The sequence below is a fragment of the Dipodomys merriami genome, unplaced genomic scaffold (assembly GCF_024711535.1).
Source record: "Dipodomys merriami isolate MVZ:Mamm:240054 unplaced genomic scaffold, mDipMer1.0.p SCAF_59, whole genome shotgun sequence".
Classification (NCBI taxonomy): Eukaryota; Metazoa; Chordata; class Mammalia; order Rodentia; family Heteromyidae; genus Dipodomys; species Dipodomys merriami.
Genome location: NW_027206168.1, coordinates 6,388,257 through 6,406,160, shown reverse-complemented (window position 1 = coordinate 6,406,160; position 17,904 = coordinate 6,388,257). Strand labels below are relative to the sequence as shown.

Genomic DNA, 17,904 nt, shown 5'->3' with positions numbered 1-17,904 from the left:
GGGAGGTGAACCCAGAGGTAGGGAGAGGGGGTCAGAGATTCAAGGCCTTCAATCAGAGCGGGTATGGAAGCTGAACTGAGTGGGCAAATGGGTGAGCTGTGGGGGTGGGGTTTCCCTGAGGCTCAGGTTTGTGTCTGGGAGGCTGGTGGTGCCAGGCTGGCACTGAGGTGGCCCTGCTTGCCAGCACTCCTCCCCTGGGGGCTGAGTGGCCATGCGTTCTGTGCTCAGCCTGGGTCCTAGGAATGCCTACTGAGTGCCTGCCACTGGACTGGGCACACAGAGGCCGTCTTCACAGGACCAACAATGGGCTGTAGACTAGGCTAGCCAGAGACAAAGGGCCGTCAGAGCAGTCAGCAGGGGCTGTGTCCCTGAGCAGGGATGATAGCAGCCTAGAAGAAACCAGGAGGGACTGTGGGCCTAGTGACTTACAAGGCTGTGGGGTTTGGGAGGGCATGTAGGGGTAGGAATGGTAGGGCTGGGTGTGACTCCTGTTCTGATTCTTCAGGACCCTCAGGTTTAGGAGGAATCTGGCATTGGAGCATGATAGGAGGTGCAGGGATTGGGGAGGAAGGATGCTCAAGGTGCTGGGTAGAGGGAGGTGTTGGATATAGAACATATAGAAATAGCCCAGGTGGTCAGAATCTGTGAAAACCCTAGTTGCCTCTCTGCTTCAGGAGGCTGCCTTACCTTGCCTGGCCTTTCCTATATCTGTTTTCTCCTGATCTGGGATGGTAGATTGGATGGAAGTTGTGGGGTGGGGGGGTGGAGGGAGAGGGTGACTCTGGGGCTTGGTGAGGTCAACCCTTCTCTGAATCAAGGGGAGCACTCTGGGTCAAGGGCCCTGGATGCTGGCCAGCCCCTGATGGCTGCTGAAAGCGTATAGTCCAGGGAAATCGTGTCCCAGTTTATGAAGTGTAAAAGCTAAGTGACTAGTTATTGCTGGAAACAGGGCCACATAATCTCATCTGATCCAGATCACTCCATCCCTGCTCCCTGTGTGGGGTCTTGTGGGCTCTGGCTGCTGTTGCCATTTGTCCACCATGGCTGGCATCTATGAGGTTGCTGGAGCCAGGTGCACCCTGGGGCTGTGACTAACTCTTCTTGTCTGACTAAGAATTGGGGAAGGAAGGTCACGGCCAGCCTAGTCTGATGGGGCTCTGGGGTCCAGCAGTGGGGCTAGAGTGCTCACAGGTTCAAGTAGAGGCTCCTTTAGGGCTTTGTTTCAAAACCCTGTCCTCTAGGCCAGCCTTGGCCTTGCCTGGTCCTCATGGAGGGGAGCCAAGGCAGGTATTTAATTTCTGAGAAGGAAGGGCAAGGGCTGACAGACCTGAGAGGCAGCTGCAGAGCTACCGATCTCATGGATGACCCCTCAAAAATAAAGTCTTCCCAGGAGGATCTCAAGTTCAAGGCCAGCCTAGGCTATGCAGCATGACTCTGAAGAAAAAAATAAGAGGGAAGTTAGGAAGAGTGGAAAAGATGGAAAAGAAATAATGCTTCTCTGGGCCTCAGTGTCCCCTGGATCACAGGCCTTGGCTCCCCACCAGAAGTCAGTGGGAGAGGTCTCAGGGAGAGAGCAGCGCTGACAGAACAGCTCTGGGTTGAAGGCCTGTACAGATGGAACCAGTGGACACCAGGTTGTCTTCCCTGGGACTGGATGTGGTGGAGAGGAGTGTGGGTACTGTGAGGCTCTGGGTGGGCCTGGGACCTTGCACTGACCTGTCTCCTCCTACAGTACGTGGTCATCCCCACACGACGGGCCACCGCGGTGGCCTTACAGAGCTTCACCTCCCACTTGCTGGGGGATGCTGGAAGCCCCTACCTCATCGGCTTTGTGAGTGGCTGCAGTGGGGCTGGCCTGGCGGGAGCGCTGGGGGCTTAGGAGATGACATTGCCCTGATGCCTACCAACCTCATCCCCACAGATCTCAGACCTGATCCGCCAGAGCACCAAGGACTCTCCACTCTGGGAGTTCCTGAGCCTGGGCTATGCCCTCATGCTCTGCCCCTTCGTGGTGGTCCTGGGCGGCATGTTCTTCCTCGCCACCGCCCTCTTCTTCCTCAGTGACCGTGCCAAGGCTGAGCAGCAGTGAGTGGGGCAGGGTGGGCCTGCCACCTTGACACCCTGTCAAGCCCTGAGGTGAGGGTGGGGGACGCTGGCCAACTCTATGCCCATGCACGCATGTGAGCAGACATATATCACCTATGCCGGTGCCTAGGCCTTCCCCAGGTCGCAGCATGTGTCACATGCCCAGCCCATGGTGGCTCGGGCTGGCAGATGCCAGGCCCATTCGTAGGGTTTTAGATGAATGTTTTCCTCTAGAGTTAAGGGTTTTTAGGACTGGGACCACCCCCTTCCTTGTCTTCTCATTCTCTGACTTCTCTTCTTTACTCTTCTTTCTCTCTCTCCCTCCCCACCCCTGGGCTCTCCCACCTCCCCCTGGGGCTGACGAGGTCCCTGCCCAGCATCTCCGGTCAGTCAGCCCCCGCGATGCAATGTGCCAGAGCCGTGCCTGGGCCCGGCCTCCGCTGATGCACCGCCCTGACCCCTGCCCGTCTCTCCCCCAGGGTGAACCAGCTGGTGATGCCTCCTGCATCAGTGAAAGTCTGAGGTGGTGAGTTCAGGCTGGGGAGGCCCAAATGGTGGGAGGGCCAGGATGCCAGGAGCCAGGGATCACCCCTCTGGAGTTCTGCCAACTCTGGGTTTGGTTTCTTCCTCCTAAAACATTGCAGAACTTACTGACCTAGCTATGCTGGGAAAGCCTGCTGCTTCCCAATAAACTGGCTCTCCCCCTTCCTTGGAAGGTTTGGGGTCACGTCAGGGATAGTACTTGCCAGGAACTCCTTGGGCTGTCCTCTCCACACCTCTTAGAGGTGCCAGGGCTCATTCCTACTGTGGCCTCTGGGAAACAGACTCCTTGTAGCGCAAGATCAAGGTCACTGCCCCCAGAGCCAGGTCTGAAGCAAGGAAGAGCAGGAGGGACCTTGGAATGGCCCCCAAAGTTCCTCTGACTTGACTTTCCTCTTCTAGGTGCCGCTGGGACAGTGATGAAGCCTCACCCGTGTTTGTACCTAGACTGGAAAGTGGCCTTGGGCACTTTGGACCTACGGGGCTGTCCCAAAGCTTTCTGTGTGACACACAGCTGGGCACCCCCCCATCCTGGCCCAGAACTGCTAAGAGGCCGTGGCTCCAAGAAGCTACGCCTCCAGTTAACATGGAAAGCTGTGTGTGCTGGAGTCATACAGTTGGACAGATTCTCAGTCCTAAATTGGGGCTGCAGAGTCCCTGGGGCCAAGGGAGAAGACAGTTCCATATGGGTATGTGGGGAGAACCTGGCCTGCCATCAGCTTCTGTAATCCTGGCTAACCCCCTGACCCCCCTAGGCTGTGGGGTCCGGGGTCCGGACCTCCCTATACTGCACGCTGTACGGGGCACTGCCTGTGGCTTTGAGGACCTGGCAGATCCTGGGACACAGAGAAGAGATGGTCTAGGTCTCAGGGCCACAGGTCAGGTGCTGAGGCATCCAAAGGGCCTGGCCCATAGGGACTGCTGACCTTGAGGACATCACTCAGCCTAGCACACGGAGCAGAACTCATTTCCTGTGGAAGTATCTGACATGGGGTGTGTCCTGGCTTGGCTGGCCCCTGGAGGACACGTGTTGCAGCAACCTAGGGCTGTGGGCCACTGCCAGGTCCTGTGTGGGGACCAGCATTCCCCCAGTTCAGGTGCGAGGTGTGGGAGTTACCCACTAACTCCTACAGGTTCCTTCTGGTCCCTACAACACCTTTACTGACCTTCCTAGTGAACCCAGGAGACAAGCCACGCCCTCTTCCAGGCTGCCCTGCATTTTGGGAAGGGCCAGGGACTTACTTGTTCCTGGGCTGAGTGAGACATGAGTCTGAAGGAGGTCCAGCCTTGCTGACTCCTCCAGCTGACCAATGGGGGTCAGGTCCTCACTCACTTCTGCAACCTCTCCCCAATCCCTACATCAGGGCAGCTTCCACCTGCCCCCTGGGAGCACTTACCCTTCTCCATAGTCCCTAAGCATTTGCTGCAAGGTGGCTCCAGCCCCGGGGTGCTGTGGCCCACAGGAGACCCTTATGCTTCTTTTGCCTGCCCATTAGTTACTGGCTGGCTGTGGCTTCAGTGTGTTAGCTAGTGGACTACCCACCCTACCAAGGTCTGGGGCACCCTGGGGGCCAGATACAGGAGTGGGGTGGAATCCCTCAAAGACCAGCTGGGCCCCCACCTCACCCCAGCCTCCACTGGGGCCCCAGCAATGTTTTCTTGTTGTACAAGAACCAGGTCCAAGTGTTGCCTCCTCTTCCTTCCGGAAGCCAAACCGCTCCTTTATTTTTTAGAGCTGCTGATTGTGAATCTCAGAGTCTTAAGAGAGAAGCCAAATATATTCCTTGTAAATGAAGAAATAAACCTATTTAAATCAGTCTAACAGCCTGGTGATGAGCAGGATAGCTATATAGGGCCAGCATGGCAACCTGTGCTCACCTGCCCAATGCCAGAGGCTGGATTCCTACCAGCCTGGAACGCCAGGGCAGGCTGGGCAATAGACCCACTGCTCAGAGCCAGAAGCTGGTGCCTTATGCTGCGGTTTATTAAAAATCATAGTGGAAAAAAAATAGAGGAGTCTGTAGGACCACTGGAGGCGTGGGGAGGGCAGGCTGCACTCAGGGTGTCCCCTTCTTCTGCAGCACTTTCCTTTTCTTCATCCCACTCTGAAACAGGCTGGGGCTCCTGCCAACCAAAGACAGGCGTGCCTTTTTCCGTGGCACAGAGGACTGTGGGGTTGGGCTCAAGACCCCCTTTTTGGGCAGAGCCTTCTGATACTGCTTTTTGCTTGCGGGCTCTGTGGGGGATATGGGAGAGGCTTCATTCTCCTGTGACACCTTCTCTTTTTGCTTCTGCAGCTTTGGGGTCTTGGCAGGAGTGTTGACAGGGGTGCTGGGGCTCAGGGTGGGGGTGTCAAGGGCTGGACTCTTGGTGGCAGGTGTCCCTGGGGATGAGACCAAATCCTTGGCCTTCATCTTCTTCCTCCTCCTCTTCTTGCCAGTGCTGGGAGGCTGGTCCCCAGCTGTGGCTGGAGGTGGGGTCACCACCTCCTCGGCTGAAGTGTCTTCTGCCTTGCGTTTCTTACGTTTCTTGGTCTCAGGCAAGAATCCCTTCTTCTTGCGCTTCATACTTACGGGGCTCTCGGTTTCACTGGGCTTGGCTTCCTTCTCCAATTTGGGGCGCCTGGGAGGAAGTCAAAGGTCAAAGTGGCCAGTGAGAAAGGGCAGGAGTCACTTCCACCAGAGGTCCTGCAAGATTCCAGGCCCCCACGGTCCCCCACCCCTGTGCACACACACTGGAGTGTGTGTGGTACGTATGAGGGGTCTCCACAGCCCCTCCCAGTGTGCAGGATCTCCTAGAACATACTGAACGCCTAGAATCTTCATGGCCTGCCAATAGAGGTCGTAGAGGCGGTTGGAACCGGCAGAATGGTTCCCCTGTTTCAAGCTCTGCTTCAGGGTCTGCTGCTTCCCCTGCAGTGTGCCCAGGAGAGCTGTCAGGTCCACAGTCAGCTTCTGTAGAGGAGGACAAGGCAGGAGCTCGGGGATGATGGCAGACTGCACCCTCTGGGACCCCAGTCTTCCCACCCTTGCCCAGATACTGCGTCTCCCGTGGCCCTCAGACACTCCTGCCTCTAAATCCCAGTCTCTCTTTTCTGGAGAAGAAACAAAAGTCTCCTAGTGTTTGTTTCCTTCCCATAGTGGAGACCTGGTCTACTTCCTCCCCTTCCCTCGTCCTTCAGTGGCTCTACCCATCCATCCGTTGAGGGCACAACTCAGTTCCTTTGGGGTTACCAAACTCACCCCCTTAATTTTTCCCTCCCTGTCAAGTACTCACTGGATTCGTTCTAAAACTTGCCAGTAGTTGGGTGTTAGTGGCTCATGCCTATTATCCTGGCTGCCCAAAAGGCTGAGATCTGATTGTGGTTCAAAACCAGCCCAGGCAGGAAAGACTGAGACTCTTATCTCCAATTAACCACCAAAAAGCCAGAAGTAGAGCTGTAACTTAAGTGGCAGAACACTACCCTTGAGCAGAAAAAGTTGAGGGAGAGTGCCCAGACCCTAAGTTCAAGCTTAAGACTTAGCAAACAAAACAAAACCCAACCCAAGCCCCACTCCCTGCCAAAGAAACCCCAAACTCCACCAGCTTTAAGGGTTCCCATTCTGGCTTCATTGCTAAGGACTGCTGCTCAGCTCTCTGTGCCTTGTGCTATTCTCCAAGGTTTTGTACACACCTTTGGCACTGATCAAGGCCCAGGCTCATCCTCCATTTGTGTTCTGATCAGTGTCTGTCTATGCCAAAGGCTCTCAGACTCTTCCCTGCTGCCATATGAAAAAGCACTTCACCCCCCAACCCCTGAACTGGCCTCCATGTTCCACCTTTCCTCTTGGCCTCCTTCCAAACTGCTGCCCATGTGAGATCATCTCGAAGCCTCTGAGCCTCAGTTTTCTTACTGGAGTTTCAGTAACAACATACCTCACACCAGTGGCAGGGCAAATGTAACCCTCCTAAAGTCACTTACCATGTACATGGTGGGTCCATCACTGAACTGTAAACAGTCTGGATTCCTCACCTGGCACACACAACCTCCCCTGCATAGCTCCCAGCTAATCTCCCTCTAGCCATGGAAGCCCCAATTCTCCCCCAGAAGTCTCTTAAGTAAAACCCAACGTGACACCCCTGCCACCCAAGGCAGTGGTGGTATGGCTGCTGTCTCACCTCGTGATTGATTGTCCTTAAGAGGGTGTTGAGCAGCTCCAGGGAGGACAGTTCCTTCTGGTGCTCCGACTTACTCTGCGCCTCCCCCAGCGTGCGAAGGGCCTAGGAAGAGGAGGCCAGGCTGAAGCACTCTGGAGAGCTGCCCAAGACCTTTCTGTTCTCCACAGAAGAGACTAAAGCCCAGAGGGCAGATGCTAGAGGCTCAGGTTCCCAGAGCATCATGTGTACTTGGCAGGAAGGAGTTCTATAATCTTTACCTCAATGACCTTTGCCAGGACTTTGCCAATCAGCTGCTCCCACTCAGGGTCCTCAAAACATATTCTCAGCTCCCGTGCGGACAGGGACTTCTGTAGTAGCAGGCAGGCCTGGGACTGCAATGAGAAAAGAGATCACCAAAAGGCTCAGGGACCCATCAGCACTCAAGAAGCTGCCTGACGCCGGGCGCTGGTGGCTCACGCCTGTAATCCTAGCTACTCAGGAGGCTGAGATCTGAGGATCGCGGTTCAAAGCCAGCCCGGGCAGGAGAGACCGTGAGACTCCTATCTCCAATAAAACCACCAGAAAACCGGAAGTGGCGCTGTAGCTCAAGTGGTAGAGCGCTCGCCTTGAGCTGAAGAGCTGAGGGACAGCTCCCAGGCCCAGAGTTCAAGCCCCACGACCGACAAAAAAAAAAAAAAAAAAAAAAGAAGCTGCCTGACACCCAGAGCTCTAGGGGGCAGGTGAGGAGCTCCCTGCTGTGTCTGTATAATTGGGAGACAAGCAGGGATCCCAAATGGACAGGGTAGGACCTTAGGTTGAAACAGTTCTGGCCTGGCTTAGTGCTGCCTCCCTCCAACCTGCCTGGTCCTGGCACCTGAGCAGACATAGTCAGAGATGAGCTCTCAAGAATCCCTAACTAAATTGGGTAGACAGCTCAGACCAGGTAAGAGCCGGTGGCTGTGGAGCCCAGCTGGCCCTGCCCCTCTTAGCTTCTCTGTGCCCACACAGACTACCCTAGCAGACGAGGGCTCTTACCTGATGGCGGGGGCGTGCCGAGCTGCCCACCTGCTGGACCAGGAGAGGAAGCAGGTTCTTACAGATCATCTAGAGGGGGAATGGCAGAAATCATGAGGGGAGGGCCGGGGCAGGCAGGGCCCCCCAGGGAGGCAGGCTGGCCTGGCACTCACCGGATGCCGAGAGAAGAGAGTGAGGAACATGGGAACGGTGAAGGGGCTGTTGCGCTTGGTCAGGAAGGTGCTCAATGCTGCTGAGTACACAGATGTCACGAAGTTCAAGTCCAAGCAGTTGGTGGCCTGGGCCAGGTGAGAGAGCTTGGGTGAGGCAGTGAGCAGGGCCTAAGTTGCCTTTCCATAGTCCTCCAGGCCATATCCTACTCACCTGTGGTTCCTTGGGCTGAGAGCTGGGCCGTTTCTGTTCCTCCGGGAAGTGCCTCTGCCTAGTGTTGCCCTTCAAGACCCTCAGCAGGTAGAGTGAGGCATTGAAGTAGTAGAGAGCAACAGAAGAGTCGGCCTGGTGGCCAGCCTGCTGCACAAGCCGCTCTACCTGGGCATGCAGGGCCTCTGTGCAGTTGTCCACCTCATGGCAGTAGTGCCGGGCGCGGCACAGGTGGTGCCTATAGGGTGGGAGAGGCAGAGCTGGTCAGCACATTCTCCCACCACGGCTCGCAGCTATGATCCTAGCTACTCAGGAAAACCTGAGATCTGAGCATTATGGTTTGAAGCAAACTCAGGCAGAAAAACCATGTGAGTCTCTCATCTTCAATGAACCACCAGAAAGCTAGAAGTGGAGCTATGTCTCAGTGATAAAGCACTAGCCTTGAGTGAAAAACTCTGGGCCAGGCCATGAGTTCAAGCCCCCAAACCCACATCAAATGACCCAAGGCTCATTTCAGAGGAAACAGACCCCCTGAACTGGCCTGAATGTCCTGGAGGACAATGGCTTCTGACATCTCTATGAAATGAAACCAGGCTCTATGTTCAAAACCACAGGGAAACAGACAGTGGCAGAACTAACCAAACGGATGTGATCTGGACCTGGAAGAAAACTTATGGAGCAGATGCCCCACCCTCTCTCTGCTCTGGACTGGGGGAAGCAGGCTCCTAGGCCTTCCCACCTCTTATGTTCTGGATGCAGGTGTTCATCTGGGTGCTGCCAAGATCCTGCCTCTAGCACAATCGCTTCCAAAACTTCACCAAGCCCCTCCCAACCCAACGCTCCCCTCACTGCTCACCTGATGCTCTGGCTGCAGCTGCCCATATCCAGCTCCTTTCTAATCTCCCACTCACTCTGTAGTCCCTCTCAGGACTGCGTGGATCCCCCACCCGCCCTTCCCCACAGCTCCAACAGGACTGTCCCTGGTCCGGTTTCTCAATTATGCTGACACTGAGAGCAGGGAAGGATGGAACTGAGGACTATGAGAGAACTGTGGTACATTCCACAGAGCAGAGCAGCATGTGAGAGTAAACGGCCTGGGGTGCATCAGGCTCTTCCCTGCCCCAGTTCTCACATGAAGATGCGGGCCATCTTGTGTAAGAGGTCCTGCTCCTGCTTGGTGGAGCTGCGACTGCGCATGCATCGCCGGATGCTGCTTAACAGGGGTTCCAGCAATTCCAAGACCAGGGGGCTCTCAGGCTGCTTGGTGACCAGCACTTCTATCAGGTCCAGTACCTGTAGCCAGGAGGATGGGAGGGTCAGCCTGTGTGGGAGCATGTTCAGGGGGTGCAAAGGCGCCACTGCTCACAAGCTCACCCGGATCTGGAAGTCCCGCCGGAGCGCCTTTTCCTTCTGCAGCTTGTTCTTCTCATCTCGCCGGGCCTGCATGCGCATCTTTTGCTCAGCAAAGAGACTGGCAAGGTTCTGGTCCAGGGCCATCATGGCTTCATCTCCCAGTTCTTCCTCGTCACTGTCCTCTCCGCCCTGAGGGACAGTTTATCAGCCTGGCCACAGGAGGGTGCACAGACAAGGACAGACAGACAGACACAGACCCCTCCACTGGCTCCGGCTTACCAGCGCCTTTCCAGCCTGCAGCACCTCCATCAGCTGCTGGCGGAAGCCTGGGTCCACATCCTCATCTCGTTCTTCCTCATCACTCTCCTCATCTTGGCCGTTATCCCCGTCGCTCTCTGAATTTTCATCTTCACTATCCGAGCCCTCATCCTGGGTGGGGGGAGTAAGTGCCACAGCTCTCTACTGTCACCTTGTGCTTGTCCACCACTGCCCCCTCTGCCCCCTCCACTGGCCAGTACCTCTGCCTCCTTCAGCTTTTCCTCAGAATCATCAGTGACCACCACGTTGTCCTCCTCATCCTCATTTGCTTCAGGGTTCAGCACCTGTGGAGAATTCCAAGCCCCCAAAACCCTCCTCAGCTCACTGGGCTCCTGCCTGCCACCTCTACCCTGGCTAATGGCCTCCATCTAAGGGAGGAGAATGGAGTACATCTGTCTTCTTGACAGAAAACTGGGAGCAGGCCGGCATGGTCATAGCTTGAGGGTCCCCCACCCAAGGGCCCATTTCTCCAGTGGCCCTGACTCACATCCAAGATAAGTCGCAGGGCACGTGAGGTCAGGTGGGAACAGATGTGGCCGAACACATTCCGGGCCACCTGGCGCATCAGATGGCTGGGCTGGGCCAGCAGGGATAGCAGGATCTCTACCATCACTTCCACCCATGGAGGCTCCTGGGTGTCTGCAAGTAGAGAGAGGGCTGAACTCACAGAAGCAAGGTACTGATGAACTGGCAGCTCAGCCAGCCCAGTTCTGTATCCCCTAGTGCCCAAAATCTGCCCAGCCCACTCTGCTGCAGGGGCAATGACCCACTGGTGGTCTTGGCTCGGGAGCGACGGGTCCTCTGCTCCATGCTTTTCTTGATGCAGGTCTGAATGTCACCAAGGAGTTCACAGCTCTCTACAGGGGACTGTAGACAGGACAAATGGGAGGAGCTGACATGTGGCCTTTAGCAGTCACCTATCTTCCTATCCTGACCAGTCACCCTCACCATCCAGAATGGAAGACCCTAGAGCATTCCAAGAGCCTTCATAACCTTACCACACCTCAGATAGTCATAGTCACAGGACAGCTGGGAACATGGAGACTAACTTCCCCATTAGCACCCAGGTGAGATAAGAGCAGCCCCAGTCTTATGGTGAACAATTCTGGATCAGTACTTCCCAATTCTAGATTACCAACCACACTCGCCTGCCCGCCCGCTGCAACACCTTCATATACTGGGGTATCCTTAAGTGTTATGAGTGTTTTTCCTCCGGCTGTAATTCCAGGCAGGACTGGGTTGGCTTAGGAAACCCAATGTAACTCTCTTTAGAGCCTTCCTGACCACCCAGGCAGCCCTTAAGCCTCAGCAGGGAACCCATTGGGCCCCAGAACCCCATCCATAAATCCTGGCTTCTAGACAAGTTTACCTTGAAAAGGTGGATGCCCACCAGGAGCAGCAGGTGCTGGAAGGCATTGGCCTTGGCCTCTGAGGAGCGGGCTTCTAGTTCCTTCAGGGTGTCCAGCATCCTGAGGGGAGAAGGCATGTTTAGATGCCACAACTGCCATCAGACCTAGAGGCCCTGCCTGTCCCGGGAACCCCATGTTCTCACTGGTTCCAGGCCTGGCGCTGCTGTGCTGTGAAGGGCGTCAGGATGGCCACGTTGCGAGTATGGCTCAACAGGAAATCTGCCAATCGCACTAGGCGGTAGGTCCAGGGCTTCTCATCTTCAGTCTGGTCAGGCCCTGGCCGGAATTTCACACTGAGGGTCTGCAGCAGGCTAGGGGAGGGGATGGAGTCATAAGACGGCACTAGTGAATATGGACGGGTCTTTCTTTCCCAAGACTTAGATCCACTGAACCCACTGCCTCTTGCCCTTGCTCAAAACAGGAAAGAGCAAGGGTCCTCCAGGCCACCTTCCCACCCCCAACATCCTTGAACTGCCCAAAGCCCACCTGAAGAAGGCATTAACGATGAACTCTCGGGCCCGGGTGTCCAAAGGGTAGGAAAACTGATGCTTGGTTTCTGGGATCTGGCTTGTAGGCTTCTTTGTTTTAAAGAATGAGTGGAACAAGCAAAACCTAGAGAGAACATCCAAGCATTCACTTCACTAGGCTGTTTTCCAGGGGGTAGAAGTGTAGGGGGCAGGCCATAGGCAACAGGGGATGGTAGAGACATGGACCCCTAGCTGTACACAGCTTGATTTGGGTTGGAAGTGAGAACCAGAGCGTCTCTCTTGGAGCCAGCTGTGGAACCAGATAGATGAGGCGCTGTGGTCAGGGCCAGCAAGTACTAGGCTGTGTCTGGCACAGACAAAAGATTTGTTTTGGACAAATGGCTCCTCCATCACCCCTGATGTACAAAAGCTTGCTTGGATTTATGGAGCAAGTCTAGGCCTTTTAGGCTCCTGCATCTCCACTCTCTGGATTCCTTTGTTTCACTTACTCCTGAAAAATTTCCTTGGTGACTCAGCTGAAGGTTTATGGCTCCAGGGGACCCAAAACTAGGACTAGGCCAGGGGCCCAATTCCTTGGCTATGGTACCCACAAGGTAGGGCTTGAGCCCCTCTCACACCTGGCCACCTGCTCGACCACGGCCACCTCCTTTTCCAGGGGCAATTGATCCACAATACTGACTAGGCGATGGATGATCCACTTCCGCAGCCGGAACACAGCTCGCTCAGGCCTGGGGGCAAAAGCCAAGGTCACAGGACATTCAGAGATGGCAAAAACATGGTGTTCCTTGCCCCCATTTTGACAGGAAAACTCCCAAGACCTCTCGTGCTGAACACTAGTATGTGAAACTCCTAGATCTTAGCCCAGAAAGTCAACCCCTGAACCTGCCCACTCACACGTTGAATGAAGCGTCCTGGACTTTCTTCTGGTTGGTGGTGCTAAAATCAACCAGAGAGTCCAGGTCTGGCTGGAGAAACATGTCCTGTAGCCAGGACACATAGCTCTGCAGGGCTTGGGGGTTCAGGAACCGTGTGACACGCCAGATGGTAGGCATGACAGGGAGACCCTGGTTAGTGATGGACGAGAAGGCCACCAGCACAGACAACTGCCGCTCAGGGTTGTCCTGGCATCCCTCCAGGAAGGTGGACACATAGGCACTCATCACCGGGGCAAACCTGAACAGGTTTTGGGACTGCAAGAATTGGACATAAACGGAAGTCACCCCAGAGGTAACAACAGCCCACCAGCCTCCTCCACTTCAGGCTAAAGCCAGGCCTGGAAGTGCTTCTCCCCATACACAGCCGTGCTGAGACGAAACTGACAATAAATCTGTTACCCCCGACTCCTGCCTGACGTTAAGGTGTCCCCTGTCTGACCTCTCCAATTTTCCAGACCTGCAGCCCCAGGTCCCTCCCAGCTTCCCTGCATGGAGACAAAGCTGCTTTCCTGGCTTGATGAAGCACAAAGTGGTGGTTAAGAATCCAGACTTTCCTGGGTTCAAATCCTGCCAGGCCAGTTTATAGCTGTCATCCTGGGACTCAAACTCAGTTCCCACATGTCTTGTCAATTTTCCTGACAAGCCTGGGCACTGAGCCATTGTGCTTTCACTGGCTCATGAATGACACGAGCTGCTGACAGCAGCAAACCTGGCAGTGTTCTCCAGGTACCAGCACATTAGTACTCAAAACAGAGGGCTCCAGCCTATTCACCTCAGCAGGTCCTTGTCATACTCCCTTCAAAGAGCAGTTTACTGTACCTAGAAGGAAGGGACACTCACATCCCAAGTCATGCACCCTTCTTGGCAAGAAACCTGCAGTCTGGCACCAACCTTGGCAATGACCATGTGCTCCCCCAAATGGCGGATCAGGTCTCCTCGCATCACCAGGTGCAGCTGCTCCTTGGATAGCAGGGGCAGGGCTGCTCCCAGCAGACGGAAACACAGGTAACTAAAGAGGTAGGAAATAGAGATCAGGCCTCCCCTCCCTAGGATGTGGGAGGGAGGGGGGCAGGTGGGTAATATACGTACCTGGCTGGCCAGGATGGCTTCTTCAGCAGCCCTTGTTCTACTACCTCATTCCAGAACAGTGGAAACTTGTCTTCCTTAAGCGCCAGGCGGAGCAGGTCCAGAGCCACATCAGGTAACTTGTGCTCTTTCTTCACAGAGGTGGCCGCCATCTTCAGCACAGTCACCAGACTGTGGAGGACAGAGGGACTCAGTGGACACTGCTTAGCAGACAAGGGTACAGGGATAATCCAAATGCAAAGCTCCCCCCTCCCTCCTCCTAGCCCTTGTACCTAGGGATATTCTCCTTTGAGAAGAGGTCAACGGATCCCACGAGCTTCTCAAGGTCTGAGGGCACTTTCTGCTGGGCCAATAGGTACAGCTCCAGGTGCTTTGGGGAACTCAGGACAACTTTCAAGTCGCCCTTGAGGACCTTAGGCAGGATCTCCTGGAACATGGCCTCTGGGACCTAAGGCAGGAAAACAGGTTGAGGGAGAGTGACTCTCTCCAAGCACTCTCAATTTCTCTGTGCCATTTCTTAGAAAAAGACCCTCAAGCTGGGTGCTGGTGGCTTGTACCTATAATCCTAGTTACTCAGGAGACTGACATCTGAAGATTGAGGCTCAAACCTGGCAGAAAAACATCTAAGACTCTTATCTCCAAGTGGTCACAGAAAAGCTGGCAGTGACCGTGGCTTAAGTGGTAGAGTACCAAGCTTTAAGCAGAAAAAAGAATAGTTCTCAGACCAAATTCAAACCCTAGTATCGGCATGCACGCACACGTGCGTGTGCACACACACAGACCCTTCAAATTCCCAACAAGCACATATTAATGCTAATTGGCCTGGTACCTGTCTTGTTTTTTTTTGAGGTCCAGTTCAGTTATTATGCAAGAACTGGGTGTAGAGCTGGGATGTGAATTCTGGCTTTGAAGCCAAGAGGATGCAGAAAGCCCCAGACAAGGGCATGATAGCCCATCTTTTCCTTTAGCAGCAAGCAATTCTAGGTACAAACACACCTCAGTTTCCCTAGTAGGGAAATAGGGAAACCCAGGAGGGGCCACCAGCCTTGACTGAAATATTAAGATGTGAATACACATGGTATATCCCAAGCACTATCCTAGATGTGTGCTATTCAACATGGAAGCCACTATAGCCACATAGGGCTATTGAGCACTTGAATCTAACCTGAATGAGCTGTGCTATAACCATAAAATATATTAGATCTCAGAGTTGTAATGACAAAAAGAATGCAGAAGTTCTTTCCAATTATTTATAGGTTGTATGCTTAAATCAAAGTATTGAATTAATTTATATTTTTGTGCTGGCACTGGGCTTGAACTCCAGTGCCTCATACTCTTTTGTTGGCTTTTTCTCAAGGCTAGAGCTCTTAACCAGGAGTCATACACCTTCACTTCAGGCTAACCCCCCCCCCCATTTAATTGGAGATTAGAATGGAATAAGCTCTTCTGCCCAGGTGGGCTCTGAACCATAATCCTCAAAAATCTCAGCCTCTTGAGTAGTTAGGATTATAGGCGTGGCCTACCAGCAAGCAGCTGGTATTTTAAATGTAACAACATTAAGAAAACTATGTTACCAACTTATCTATTCCCTTTTGCCTTTTCAATATAGTTATTTCAAGCTTTCTATTTCAATAGGACAATGGTGCCCTAACATGCTGCTGTAATACGAAGTATAAGCTGCAGTCTACAGTAGCCATACCTCAGACAGGATGTCCACCAGGGCCTTCATGGGCTGTCCCTGTAAGTGGTTGTAGTGCTGGGCCAGGGCTTGGAGAAGCTTCACTGACTTCATCAGGGCCTCTGGGTCCTAGTACCACCAGAAGACAAAGGGAAGAGCAAGGAATACCACTCTGCCACCCCCTACCCCTCCCAAGCCAGCCCACACATCCCCAAAGCTCCTACCTTCACCAGCCGACCAGACTGAAAGAGGGCTAGCACCCCAAACAGGTTTGCAAATAGAACAGGTCTCATGGTTGCCTAGAAAAGGATTCCAGGCACAGGTGAGAAGGGCTCAGGCTCCCACCCCTATCCCCCGTGGCTGGTCTCCCCAAGGTCACCCTCACCTTGTTCATCTTTTGCAACTCATACTTTTCTTGTATCTGTTTCAGGATGCTGCACAAGGGGATGTCCTCAAAAGACTGTAACAACTGCCATGAAGAGGAGGGAGAAGAGAGGTTCAAGGGAAAGGCTCAGCTACACACCACCAGATCTCAGCTTTCTTTTTTGCGTTCAACTTTTCTTCTCAGGTCTCAGGAAGTCCTGGATCTCTGTTCCTGCCCCAAGTCTGCCTATAAAAATGCTCACCCCCCCACCCCCTCTGCAGTGCTAAGGATGGCATGGATCCAAATCTTGTCTTTCTGCTCCATCCCCACCAGGGCTTCAGAAGGTACTTCCTGTGTCCCCTAAACTGCTTCCCTGGGACTCCTGGAAAAGTGCTCTTCCCCTCAGAGCCTGAGCTCCCTTTAGGCTGACTGTGAAGGATTTCTCACTAGAGAAAACACATTTCAGCTTTTAGGTATTCGTTTGGTTAAACTGTAAGTTGTATGGGGGAAGTGTCAAGGGAGTGAAGGGGCAAACAAATGGAGAAGGGTGGGCAAACGCAGTCATAGTAGTTAATGTATGCATGTGAAAATGAAGCCATGTAACTTGTGGGGTTGGAAAAGATGAGGTAGAATGATGAAAAGGGTGACAATAATGAAGATGCTCCATGTGTAACACCTTAAAGACAAACATAAATAAAAGGACTGTGTACTAAATGCACCGTGTTGTACAGGTTCTTTGGAGTGGTCTATAATTAGTTTCTTAGGGAGGAGAGGCTTCTATTTTCAGTAACTGCAGGGAAGAGGCCTGTCAACTCTTGTATCAGAAAACTTGCTCAAATCCTCAAATTTCCATTCCACTCGCGTGGATTTCTTAGTCGATAGGTTTTGCTCGGGTACTTTCCCACACTTTTTCCACGAAAAGATGACTTGTACCTTAGATACCAATCCGGACTGTTCCTTAGTTACTGCCCGCCCCCCCCACCCCCGGGGCCCAGAAGTCCAGCAGCACCGCCTCACCTGTGCCAGAGCCAAGCTGTAGCAGGGCCGCGCGGCCTCTCGCCCCACGCCAAGCCCAGTGATCAGGCGCTTCAGGGCATATTTCATCTCCGACCCCTGCGGAACCAAAAGCATCCCTTGATCCGAACAGTGACTGGGAGACCGCTCTCACCTCCTTAGTGTCCAGTCCCGATCACGAGTGGGGTCCCCAGTCCAGAGACCCGCGGTGGCTCCCCGGCCGGGGTCTCCGCGGCCCCGGGCCCCCTCCCATGCCCAGGACCCCCACGCGGCGCCCGGCCCCGGGCCCTCGCGCGGCGCCCTACCTGCGGCCTCGTGCGCAGATACTCCAGCAGCTTCTCCGTAGCCTCGAGGCGCGTTTCCTGCTGCGGCTTGGCGATGTCCCAGAAGAAATCCAAGAACTCGCGGCTGTGCTCCAGCAGGCCATGGCGATCGGCATTTGTCGCCTCTCCCGGAGCCCCCGGCTCGGCGTTCGGTGAGCTCTTCTTGTCCGCCATGCTCCGCGAAACACGTGGGCTGGGTGAGGGCCGCTTCCAGGTCAGGTCCCGGCGCCTGCGCACTGCGTCCGCCGGGTGGGGGCGGGGCGGGAAGGGGCGGGGTGGGAAGGGGCGGGGCCGAGGCGGGAAGGGGCGGGGCCGAGCCTAGGCCCGCCTGCGCCCGCCGCGCCCGGTGGAGAACCGCGTCCCGCCGGCTCCCAGGGTCCGCATCGCCCATCTTCTCTCCGAGCGATCCGCGCCCGGCGACAGCCGAGGCAGCGGTGACGGGTCCGCCGCGTGCCGGGCGGGCAGCGCTGGGCCGGGGGCCGGGACGCGGCTGCAGCACGGCCGGGGTCGGGGGGCCCTGTGAGTTCTGAAACCCGGCAGTGTAGTCGCCTGTTGAAGTAGCGGGGCGCCGGTGGCTCAGGCCTGTCATTCTAGCTCCTCAGGACCCTAAGATCTGAGGATCGCGGTTCAAGGCGGCCTGGGCCGGAAAAGTCCGTGAGACTTATCTCCAATCAGCCATTCCGAAAAAGGCAGAAGTGTGATGTGCGTGGCTCAAGTGGTAGAGTGCTAGCCTTGAGCCAAGGGACCGTGCCCAGACTCCTGAGTTCAAGCCCCACGAC

General features: G+C 54.8%; 2 protein-coding genes across 3 annotated transcripts in view; one reads left to right on the top strand and one right to left on the bottom strand.

The window, feature by feature from the left end:
* The window catches only part of Spns2 (SPNS lysolipid transporter 2, sphingosine-1-phosphate), a 42,247-nt gene extending 37,804 nt beyond the window's left edge, over window positions 1–4,443 (top strand). The window contains exons 10-13 of one of the 2 annotated variants that reach the window (XM_070001740.1): window positions 1,733–1,831; window positions 1,922–2,085; window positions 2,565–2,611; window positions 3,028–4,443. In XM_070001740.1, the coding sequence (XP_069857841.1) occupies window positions 1,733–1,831; window positions 1,922–2,085; window positions 2,565–2,607 (306 nt within the window). In that variant the 3' untranslated portion in view covers window positions 2,608–2,611; window positions 3,028–4,443. The other variant, XM_070001739.1, reaches the window with a different exon arrangement.
* A 145-nt stretch (window positions 4,444–4,588) lies between these two features.
* Mybbp1a (MYB binding protein 1a) lies at window positions 4,589–17,322 on the bottom strand. Its single transcript, XM_070001738.1, has 26 exons — window positions 17,108–17,322; window positions 16,806–16,901; window positions 15,810–15,893; window positions 15,649–15,723; window positions 15,446–15,553; window positions 14,019–14,194; window positions 13,750–13,917; window positions 13,552–13,669; window positions 12,620–12,915; window positions 12,343–12,453; window positions 11,724–11,849; window positions 11,381–11,548; window positions 11,198–11,297; window positions 10,599–10,695; window positions 10,316–10,467; window positions 10,029–10,112; window positions 9,790–9,939; window positions 9,532–9,699; window positions 9,290–9,450; window positions 8,161–8,395; window positions 7,950–8,075; window positions 7,798–7,866; window positions 7,041–7,154; window positions 6,784–6,885; window positions 5,431–5,579; window positions 4,589–5,247 (listed from the first exon to the last, which is right to left on the bottom strand). Exons 1-26 carry the CDS (start codon window positions 17,297–17,299, stop codon window positions 4,683–4,685), a joined length of 3,990 nt encoding a protein of 1,329 aa, XP_069857839.1. The 5' UTR covers window positions 17,300–17,322; the 3' UTR covers window positions 4,589–4,682.
* Between the last annotated feature and the right edge of the window lie 582 nt (window positions 17,323–17,904).